Here is an 11,825-nt window from a genome sequence, read left to right as displayed (position 1 = left end):
TTCACTCGTAACTTGTTCGTCGCAATAGGCAAGGTAAATAAACATTGACACGTGCTAGGGAGTGGACTCACGCATGCGCCCTGCGGCACTTCCATCGATCCGTTGAGCTAGTATCTGTCCTATAGCTAGGGTAGCTAGACCGCGCTAGCTACGAAAGAACAAAAGAAATTCTCTTCGAGACCTAATCGAGACGAAACCGTAGCTTGTTAAAATATACAACTATTTCAATATTACATCAATGATAGATATGATGAAATGCTTTGTCTATTGTTTTTTTTTTTTTTTAATTGATATTTTTTAGGTTTTATATTTTTAACTGTGATACAGAACAATACGATAAAGAAACACTAAATACGAACATCGTTTTTATTTTTTAATTAATTTATTTATTGTACACGGATTAAACGCAGTTGTTTACGTTATCGATAAAAAGTTTCTTAACTCATAGGTCAGTCAATTTAGATAAAAAATGGTATAAATAAAAATTAAAAACAAATAAAAAATAAACAATTATAATTCGTTATAATCGGAACTGTAGGTATACGTTCGTCGTATAAAAATTATTACATAACACTAAATAATTTCAGTTACAGCATCGTTATGTAACTTCATTACTGAACACACAGATCGTCGGCTCGCGAAAATCAATATCAGAAATGGAAGGGCGTACCGGCTGTAACGATTACCTCTTCCAACTAACTTTATTCTCTTTTTAATTTTATTGACAAGAAAAAAATTAAATAACGTATTACAATTAATCATCATTATTGCTAGAAGTTCCACGTGGCTTCACTCGAAATTACCTACCTTACGCCTCGGCATGATTAAATCTAGTAATTATTTCTTCAAAATAATATGACTATTTATTAGTAAAAGAAAATCTTAGAAGTTGCAGAAAATTAAGGTAATTTTATCAAAAACAATACCATATACCTTATAAGGTAATTTTATCAAAAACACACATTTTTTTTATCTGTAAATAAATTTTTAGAAAACGAAAAAGGTATAAACGTCAAAATGTCCGCTGTACTTAGGGTTGCCAACCATACTTTATAATAAAGTATTCTACTTTATTTTTGGTAAATATACTTTATACTTTTGCATACAAATAAAGTATATGAAAATACTTTATTTTCAATCTTTACTGTGATGCGTGAAACAAAATACTCATTATGGTTACTTAACTATTTAACGGTAGGTACACATAAGGTAAAACGGATGATGGAAAGGATTTAAAATTACTGAACGAAATGTTAGATGTCAGATGTGGTGTTTTGAATGTGACAGGACAGGTGACAATCTGACATTTGTCACAGATGTCAGTACTCACTATCAACGATATTGTAGAAAAATTGACCGTTGACTTTGTTTATATGTAGTTAAGGAATCAATGGTTGGAAAAATGGTTTGACTTTAGCGAAGATGAACTGGCTGGATAGAACTGGCTTTCAATACTTCCTAACGTGTTCTTAAAAAATGCGGTTAAAATTGAACATTTTGAAATGATAATTATAAAAACTAAATTACAAGACGGATTAAATATTATGATGCAGGATATATATTCCGAATGTATAAGACAAAAAAATCACTAATGATGATAAAGCATTTTCAGTGAAAAGTACAGTTGAAAAATGGCAATATATACTTAAAAATGCACCTGATAGCTTACCAAATATAAAAAAAAAATTCTTACTCTCTGTTCCCACTACTTAAGCTTTCACTGAAAGGGTTTTTTTAGTAATGGATCTAAAGTAGCGAGAAGAGAGAAATATAGCGTCAATAAATTTAATTAGAAATGAATTTTTATTTATATAAATTTAAATAGTGATTGTTAAACAAGTTTGAAACATTTAAACATAACAAAAATTTGTTAGCATGTGCTAAAGGCACACAAAAATACGTTTTTAAAGCAATAAAAATATAAAATTTGAAAAATACTTTTTTTTTTCTTCCAAATACTTTATTTTTTCCTATCCAAACCATTTTATACGTTTTTTTTTTGTCAAAAAAAGTTGGCAACCCTAGCTGTACTAAATCGATGGCATATCAGATCATTGTTAAAAATCAATAAATAGCTTCAATCAACAGATATATATGGCCGTGTGATAAATATGTATAATAAGCGGTTTACTAATCTGCTTGTGTCTATGGCCTCAGAATAGATGTAAATAAACATAGCTGGCACGTGCTGGTTTTTAGAACGACAGACGAGCTCCGCGCATGCGTGCTGCCACTGGTTCATTGCACCGATAAATATGATGATTTAGGTTTAACACTCTTTAAAAATATTCTAATAAGATCTTCACAAAATCGTAGTAATACTTTTTGATGCATTGCCTCTATAATTTCAAATCAATAAATAGGTACAAATAAAATCTATCAAAACCGTGCATCGGATACTGCAGCATTGGCAGTTTGCGGGGTTGTATTTTAAGATAGTCTGTCCCCTACTGCTAACATTGTAGGATGCAGAGACCTATGTCCAGTAGTAGACGGACGCCATTTTCGAAATATCAATGGAACTACTATTGAATTATCTATCTTCTTAAATATCTGTAAAACTACAGCCTGAAACGTCACTTCCCTTAACAAGATAGCTATTAAAAATATGAAATGGGATTTCATTATCTACTGTTCCTCATACCTTTTCTATGACCATGCTATTATTCCATAAATTATGAGTATTATTTAATTACTTTTACTATTCAATAAGCATATCTGGGTTACGAATTGTCTGTTGTGCAAAAAAGGTAACTGATAAGTGACGCACTTCGAGTTTACCTTTCAAACACATTTTTAACCGACTTCCAAAAAAGGAGGAGGTTCTCAATTCGACTGTATTTTTTTTTTTTTTTTTTTTTTTTTTTTTTTTTTTTTTTTTTTTTATGTATGTTACATCAGAACTTTTGACTGGGTAGACCGATTTCGACAAATTTTATTTTAATCGAAAGGTGGTGTGTGCCAATTGGTCCCATTTAAATTTATTTGAGATCTAACAACTACTTTTCGAGTTATATCTAATAATGCGTTTTTACTTGACGCTTTTTTCGTCGACCTACGTTGTATTATACCGCATAACTTTCTACTGGATGTACCGATTTTGATAATTCTTTTTTTGTTGGAAAGGGGATATCCCTAGTTTGGTACCGTGATAAAGAAACCAGGATCTGATGATGGTATCTTAGAGAAATCGAGGGAAACTCTCGAAAATCCGTAATAACTTTTTACTGAGTGTACCGATTTTGATAATTTTTAATTTAATCTAAAGCTGATGTTTATCATGTGGTCACATATAAATTTTATCGAGATCTGATTACTACTTTTTGAGTAATCTTTGATAACGCGCTTGCTTGACTATTTTTTCGTCGATCTACGTTGTATTACTTGTCGATGTAATTGAAGTCGGTTTTTTTTTTCGTTTGCGAGCAAACACAATTATTATGAAAAACAATTAACGATTAGATACGGCGCGTCTATTTTAGCGATAAACATTCAACTTGTACTTCGAATTCCCTTACATTTTGATAATTTTATAACATATTTTGTTTGATATTAAAAGATTTTAATATAGGTAATAATGCACAATTAAAATTAACTAATATAACTAATATTAAGGTGACTCCTTATTTACCCTAGCTCTAAAGTCTTTTTACTATAAACGAAGTCGCAATCAAGTAATCAGATTCAACTGAAAGCTTTATTTGATTACGAACGGGAACGTAACCAAATTTGTCTAAAAGTGTGTCTAGGAACTGGAATTCTAGGTTTTAGATTTACTTACAACGTAGCCAACGTAGGTAAATAAACTTTACTTTTTTTTTTAACTTACCAAAGGAAGTAAGTCACATTAACAATTATATTAATAAATAATAGTGTCCATTTTATTATCAGTATGTATGGATCTATAATAATTGTGTTTGCTCGCAAGCGAAAAAAAAACCGACTTCAATTACATCGACGAGTAATACAACGTAGATCGACGAAAAAATAGTCAAGTAACAACGCATTATCAAAGATTACTCAAAAAGTTGTTATCAGATCTCGATGAAATTGAAAACATGATAAACTTCGGCTTTAGATTAAATTAAAAATCATTAAAATCGGTAAACCTAATAAAAAGTTATTGCGGATTTTCAAGAAGTTCCCTCGATTTCTCTGGGATCCCATCATCAGATCCTGGTTTCCCTATCATGGTACTAAACTAGGGATATCTTCTTTCCAACAAAAAAAGAATTATCAAAATCGGTACAACTAGTAAAAAGTTATTGCGGATTTTCAAGAGTTTCCCTCGATTTCTCTAGGATCCCATCATCAGATCCTGGTTTCCTTATCATGGTACTAAATTTGGGATATCTCCTTTCCAACAAAAAAAGAATTATCAAAATCCGTACATCCAGTAGAAAGTTATGCGGTATAATACAACGTAGGTCGACGAAAAAAGCATCAAGTAAAAACGCATTATTAGATATAGCTCGAAAAGTAGTTGTTAGATCTCAAATAAATTTAAATGGGACCAATTGGCACACACCACCTTTCGATTAAAAGCAAATTTGTCGAAATCGCTCCACCGAGTCAAAAGTTCTGATGTAACATACATAAAAAAAAAAAAAAAAAATACAGTCGAATTGAGAACCTCCTCCTTTTTTGGAAGTCGGTTAAAAAACCCAATGTAAGTTAAGTAGCTTTGTTATCCTTTCAAATAATTTAGTCTATTTTTTCTAGTTAAAACAACAAACAATAATTTGTATTCGTATACATAAAAATTCAAATATCGTTTTTATAAACTAACTTGTATTCTCAAAGAGTAATAATAATAATAATAATAATAATAATAAATAAATATTTACACAATACACACACGGTCGTCTGTTCCTAAAGTAAGCAACTTAATGCTTGTGTTATAGGTAACAGCCGACTGGTATACTATAGCTACATATTTTTTTTTTTTTTTTTTTTTTTTCGAGAAACATACTTATAAATAATACATATATAAATATATAAATAAATATTTATATTACACCCAGACTCGGGGTGGGAATCGAACCCACAACCCTCGGAGCAGAAAGCAGGGTCACTACAAACTGCGCCAACGGGCTAGTCAAAGTACACACCGTAGTAAAAAAAAAAAGGTTTTCTTAGAAATAATTGCTACTATAATCCCGTGAAAGAAATGTATTGTTTGAATATTCGTCAAGATGGACCGTAGTTCGAACATTTTTTGTTCCATAATCGTATAGTATCCAAAGACACCGTGGTAGTCACTGCTTGACCGCATAACTGTTTTCCCCGATCTTACGCATACAAAAAACGATGCCTTTATTATTATTAAAACATAACATAAATGAGCGGCAACGCGGTTGTTATGCGACGTTGCCGCTCGGCACGCTCGGCTGAATCGTCACGTGACGTCACGTCTCAAGATGGCCGCCACGCCGCGCCGGTCGCGTTACCCCGCTCCTGTCTTCCAGCCGGATCCATTCGTACTGCTTGACTTCGATAATAATAATAATTTAAAACTCAGCCTCCTTGAAGGAAACCGAGTGAGAATGATTGAAATTTACTGCATCGGACACGACGGCTACGCGTTAGCACTAATTGTTATTCTACGTCGGCAGCTGTTTACTTTCGTTGAATAATATCGGTTAACTTATCTATGGATTAGCGAATGAATTATCGTCTGAAATAGGCTATAATGAATATTTTTGCGTAGTCTTATTTAACTTACACATTTTAGATTTACATAAACATAGACTAGTCTTTATGATTCGTTATTTTCTAACCGTTACCTCGTTTTTGTTTCTATTTTTATAAAGTACCTAACTGTTAACTGTATGACTCACTCTTGTTTGTAAATCGATATAAGTAGGTAGCGCTGATTAACGTAACTTTATCACATTCATAATTGATTATATGTATTTGTCAGACTAAAGTTTTGGTAGTCAGATGAACCAACTACCTATCTATGTTGTATTAAAAATAAGAATGACGCCTTTAACTTTTACGTTCCTAATGAAAAAAGTAACCCAGTAATGTTCTTCTTTTGCGGGTTTGTTGTGCATGCATCGGGTTCGTTATCGCGCGATAGGTACTACAGGGCTGGAGGGCGCGAGGCGGGGCGGGACGCATCCGCGTCGGGCTAACGGCTCGTCCTCGGCGCGTCGCGGTGCGCGCGCTGACGTCACCGCTCGATAATGGCCGCCGCCCGACCCCCCTACCGCGCCTGTCGCGCGCCGCTCAGCTCAGTCTCTCTTCGACCCGCTAGAGAAGCTAGTGCCTCGTAGCCGATCGGCCCCGCGTTACATGTGATACCAGTGCCCGTGTACCATGGTGACAGTGTTTATCGTTACGAGAATTATAAATCAGTGACAATTTTCAAGGGAAGCGACGAAGGCCGAACTCTCGCACACCGTACTATACCCGGCGGCGAGATGTCGGTGATGCAGAAGCGCCAGCACTGCTACCTGTGCGACTTGCCCCGTATGCCGTGGGCGATGTTGCACGATTTTTCGGAGGCGGTTTGTCGTGGATGTGTTAACTACGAGGGAGCAGATAGGATAGAGGTGGTCCTGGAGACTGCGAGACAGTTGAAGCGCGCACACGGATTCCAAGAGGGCCGCGGGCCGACTCACGCCAAAGGAGCTCATCGGGCCCCTTTAGAAGCACACCAGAATGGAACAGAAACAACGGCCCGGGGCCAGCCGGCCCCACCGGCTCACCACGCACCTGCCACTGGATTTACGTTACATCACTCAAGACCCGCCGCTAATGCGGGCCTCTTAGCGGAATACGGCGGAAGGAGAGAGGAGCATGAGGGTAGGCGACTGGCTCATTTGCCATTGGCCCATCTTCCAACTCACGGAGGCGCCCGACTCGCTCCCGGGCTGACGCTCAAACGACCCCTGGACGACGATGACCATCAAACTCATCACGAGCCCACAAAGAGGCTCCTGGAAGAGCACTCTCGGCCGCCACTAACTCGCGGGGAATCCTTGCCCGCCGTATCTCTGGCTGCTCCTTTTGCGCCCGACAGGGTTTTCAAACAAGAGAAACATCCAATGCGAACGCCATCGTTCGACGCATCTTCTTTTAAAACTAACGGTAAGTTTTTAAGTGCTACAATTATTTCATTCATTTATATATAATATATGTTATGTTAAAAGCGTTTCAAAAGTCGTTACATAAAATAATTTCTTAGCTCCCCAGTAAATTAATATTTTGAATTTAGGCAATAAATAAAGGTTCTCTATTGTTTTTATGTTTGATATTTTACAAATGTAACAGTTCGTAGGGCGTAGACAATTTCGTAATAAGAACAAAGGTATTTATTTTCATAAGAATTTACACAATTCACATAAAGAAGAATACGTTGATAAAAAGATAAACATGTTTCCAAAATTACCTATTAATATAATAACTTTGTGTAGAAATACATTGTCAAGAAGTCAAAAAAATAATAATATATATAATTTCTTAATTTGTTTTAAATTATGAAATCGTTAACTCAAATAGTATTAGTTCAAAACGGCATTTTTTTATATCAGATTTCACTCTGATGTAACGTAGTAAAAATCCTGTTGTTTATCAATAAGAGAGCGGGTTAACAAAATGGAAAAGGCACGCTCGGCGCGATAAGAGCGGCGATATTTATGTGTACAGCGTTCGGTGTACGTGGAACGATGCTGGGCGTTTTGCGCAAGCGACGAACATTCGCCAAGGGATTCATATCTAGGTAGGTGCATTAACTCGGTCCATAAATACGAAACCGGTCGGACCGGTTGAGCGTTCTCGAAAGCGAGCCCGCGCTGCGATCGCGGCCTCTCGCACACAGCTACGTCCGCCCGCCCACGTAATGTGAGTGCATGTACGACAGCGCGGCGCGGCAACGCCGCGTGACGACATTTTCGCTCGTGTACGTATGTAGGTAGGCCGTCGAGCGAAAAAATATAGTGGCTGCCCGCCTGCCTACGCTTGGCAGAGTCGCTCGACCACATTCCGTTGGCGTGTGTGTAGGGAGCGGCGCGCCACGAGCCACCGGCCAAAAAGGTCACCGCGTGACGTCACCACCGCCATATGGACTGCGACCGCCGCTCGCGCCCTTTCGCACGTTACTCTAATAAATTATCTGTTTACGTTCCATTTCATTGTGACATTTGAGATGTTTTATCTGATGTGGCGTTTTGCAATAAACACATGCCAATTGTTGTTTGTTGATAAAACTTTCACGAGTCTACTCTATACGTACACGAAGTAGGTCGAATATTTAAACTTCAAATTTCAATGCCAAAGTTTGCAAACGGTACTTTTGCGATGTAATTTTGTGATACCAAATTGCAGTGTTTTTCTTAGAAATTTCAAAATAGACTTTTCTGTTGTTCAACGAGAGTTAGATTTTACGAGGCACAAAAAATATTGCTCTAGTGGCAAATGCACACGTAAGGAAACTGCCCTGGGAATGCGATGTTTGGCAACGCCGCACTTGCGATATGACCCGTTGCATATTCGAGTGCCATACTGGCGAGCAACTATCATTACTTACCTACCCGTCTACTAGCTCGGTTGGCCTAAAAGATCCAGCGCCACGCTGAGACCAAGCAATGACACATCGGCACGCTACGTAAGCGCGTAATAACACACAATGCTATTTATAAGACGTAAGTGCGTGTGTGAACGTGTGTTTACTATCCGCCGGTCCACCGCAAACGATGTGTCATCCAACATTGAATGTGAGGTTATTCGGACAAATCGAAATGATGTCGTTCGAGCGCGACAACGTATTGAAAGTGGCACTCGGTATACATTATCGACACCTGCTGCGTGCCAAAAATTATTCAAAACGTTGCCAAAATAAACTAACAGAATGACGTTTTAATAGAAAATGTTAAAAAAAAGAACTGATTTCATTAACGAAGATTATAGCTATAAGTAAGACAAAGAGCTTGTAGGCATGATGCAATAAATCGCATTGACTCGATAAATGATTTAATTGTTGCTACAAAATACATTTTATGTATTATTTTCCTTGACATATCACATTGTTAGCGCTGTAATCACATGTTTCAGCAACTGGTAACGACTTTTGAAATGAGTTAAACGGAAATTAATAAGCTTTGTCATACTTATTTCATTTCTTTGTCCAGTAACGTAGGTGGCAGCTTCCGTTGAGATTTGAATTCTTAGATTGCTCGTTTGCTCCATATTGCTGTATAAAAAAGAAATAGTGTTTTGATGACACGTTAGTGCAACGGACACAGAATTGGCGTATGGCTGTTGCGCTGGCGGTTGCGGGTTCGATCCCCGCACTCGGCATTCATTTGTATTGACCATTAAGATGTATTGTGTGTTTCCGGACCCCCCGATACAGCACTAAATCCGAGTGTGTTGAGTGTGAGACGTTTAAGATTTACCATTCAACCAACAAGATTTTTCATGTAGGAGACGGATCGAAGCTAAATCCGTGAGACGTTAATTTTTGTTATTTATTAGTTTTAATGTACGATTTTCCTCAGGATACGCTAACAGCGCTCCACTAACGAATGGTTCGGCGGGGTCGCCGCTGGGGCGCGCGGCGGGCTCGCCCCCGGTGTCGGGGGCGGGCGCAGGGCCGGGCGCGGGCCCGTCCCCCATGGCGGCGCTCATGTCCGTGACTGACACGCTGCCGCCCGGCTCGCCGCGCTCCGCCGGGGGCTCCCCGCCCCAGCCGCCCCAGCGCTCCGCCAGCCGGTCCAGCCAACATTCGCCCAACTCCTCAGGTACCGCCCTCACGCTCTACTTGAAGGGACTCTTGACTCGTCACTCTACCGTGCCACCGCCGGGTTCCGAATGTGGACGATGAGTGTCGGGGAGGGATTCAGTAGTCGTTCAATCTGTTTCATCTTCATTCAATTGAACCAAACACCTGAGTCGCGAGAGAGGCGATCTTTTCGGCCGTCCAATGTAGAGGTCCGTTTGGCGAGTTCCCGTCACACGAATGTTAAAAGAAAACGTGTCGATCAGTGTCGCTAGTCGTTACGGCTACCGTTTCGCCGCAAGGTCGGACTCGGGCGGGCGTCCGGCGGCCCGACGACCGCTCGCCGGAGCGACCCGATTGAACGCACCTCTACGTCGGCGCCGCTAGGCCAGCGGAGGCTAACGAGTCCGGTTGTCCGACAGGGTCGAACGGCGGTCGGCGGTCGTCGGGCTCGCGACACGTGTCGTCCACCACGTCGGTCTCGTCCAGCGAGGCGGGCGAGGGCGAGGCGGCCGCGCCGCTGCTTAAGTGCACTCTGTGCCAGGAGCGCCTCGAAGACACTCACTTCGTCCAGTGCCCAAGCCAACCCCACCACAAGTTCTGCTTCCCCTGCTCAAGGGACTCCATCAAGCGGCAACAGGGCTCCGAGGTGAGTGACGTGTGTTGACTCTAAGTTGAGCTTGCAGTTCAGTTAATATTTATTTAAGCAAGTTGTATAGAATACGTTACGTATTAAAATACTCGATATAATATTTGATAAATTGTTATAAAATTAATTGACATCATTCTAATGTCTTTTTGTATTTAGATTCGTATTAAGGCTCAACTTTCGTCAATCGAACCGTTATTTATTCGATGGGAACATTCTCCAACCTCAGTAAACTAACCTATAATTTTTATTTTCAGGTGTATTGCCCAAGCGGGGAGAAGTGCCCCCTTGCGAACTCGACAGTCCCCTGGGCGTTTATGCAGGGTGAGATAGCTACCATCCTCGGTGAGGAATTCAAGCCGAAGAAGGAGAGGGAGACCTAGGGCAGCGCTCTGCAGCCGCGACTGTTCCTCTTGTCCCTCCCGCCGTAGGGAGGGCCACTCGTCCTCCAGGAGGAGGCTTCGCCCTCGCGGGGCTGCCGCTGCGCCGCACACTGTACATATTAGCGGCGCTCGACCGGCGGCCGGCCCTGGCGTCCGGGGCGCGGTGCGATGCGATATCGATATTCTGTAGTACATATCCGTTTTCGAAGATTTTATGGTTACTGTCGACTGTGTTGTCGTGTTGGGATTTCTTCGGATGCCATTTTCTTAGTTACCTTTAGGTCCCAAACCATAGTTGACTTGGCATTTATTTATATGTGATTTCTATACGCTATACGAGTATTACGCTATGTACGATCATGACATATTTTATGTATTCGATGCCGACTGTAAAGATGTAGTTTCTCGGTTATCGGAAGCGCGACGCGCTCTGTACAGATTATATTAGCTCGGTGTATATTTGTATTTATCACGTTCGACGCATAAAAATAGTCTTATTTTATATTACGACGCGATTTATTCAGAGTGGCTCGAGTTCCGTTATCGTTTCGTTCGGTGAGATTCGGCCCGGAGGACTGTTTCTTTTGTCGTCGCTCGAGATCGGGAGTTCGAAGTCGTAGTAGCGCGTGCGTGGGCGACGGGCAGTATTAGCGGGGTCGCTTGTACCTAGTCATTTTGTGAAATGTCAAATTGTCAGATCCGCGGGAACGCGGCCGTTATAGGAACTCTTAAAACTCGCTGCTATATTTGTATAAAGTGAAGTAATTATCATTATATTATTATTATTATATATGTCATAATGTTATACGGTTAGTGTGTCAATTTCGAAGACTATCAGACGCGCTCGAGTCCGGCCCTCGCCCGGGGCGAGGGGCGGTCCGGGGTCGCCCCGGGGCGCTTCGTCTTTGAGCATCGCGTATTTCAGAGCATTCAATTAAATTGAGATGTCCATAATTTATTTTAGTGTTTCTTGTACATATACGTACGTTGTATATACTTTGTCTACTTGTAAATATTTTAGATATTGTTACGGTCCGGTCAGTATTATTAAGTACCGTGAACATGT

At 40.0% G+C, this 11,825-nt stretch overlaps 1 protein-coding gene across 1 annotated transcript; it reads left to right on the top strand.

Moving 5' to 3' along the window:
* Positions 1 to 6,245: 6,245 nt before the first annotated feature.
* On the top strand, positions 6,246 to 10,759 carry LOC123661140 (interferon regulatory factor 2-binding protein-like B). Its single transcript, XM_045596133.1, has 4 exons — positions 6,246 to 7,110; positions 9,507 to 9,749; positions 10,150 to 10,376; positions 10,634 to 10,759. Exons 1-4 carry the CDS (start codon positions 6,429 to 6,431, stop codon positions 10,757 to 10,759), a joined length of 1,278 nt encoding a protein of 425 aa, XP_045452089.1. The 5' UTR covers positions 6,246 to 6,428.
* Positions 10,760 to 11,825: the final 1,066 nt, after the last annotated feature.

This window comes from Melitaea cinxia, chromosome 16, assembly GCF_905220565.1.
Source record: "Melitaea cinxia chromosome 16, ilMelCinx1.1, whole genome shotgun sequence".
Lineage (NCBI taxonomy): Eukaryota > Metazoa > Arthropoda > Insecta > Lepidoptera > Nymphalidae > Melitaea > Melitaea cinxia.
This window is presented reverse-complemented; position numbering and strand designations above follow the sequence as displayed.

Bases quoted from the DNA above. Each gene is read 5' to 3' on its own strand.
- LOC123661140 (XM_045596133.1), top strand. From the start codon at position 6,429: ATGTCGGTGATGCAGAAGCGCCAGCACTGCTACCTGTGCGACTTGCCC. The intron at 7,111-9,506 runs GTGCTACAATTA...GATTTTCCTCAG, and splicing joins AACTAACGGTAAGTTTTTAA to GATACGCTAACAGCGCTCCA. The intron at 10,377-10,633 runs GTGAGTGACGTG...TTTTATTTTCAG, and splicing joins AGCGGCAACAGGGCTCCGAG to GTGTATTGCCCAAGCGGGGA.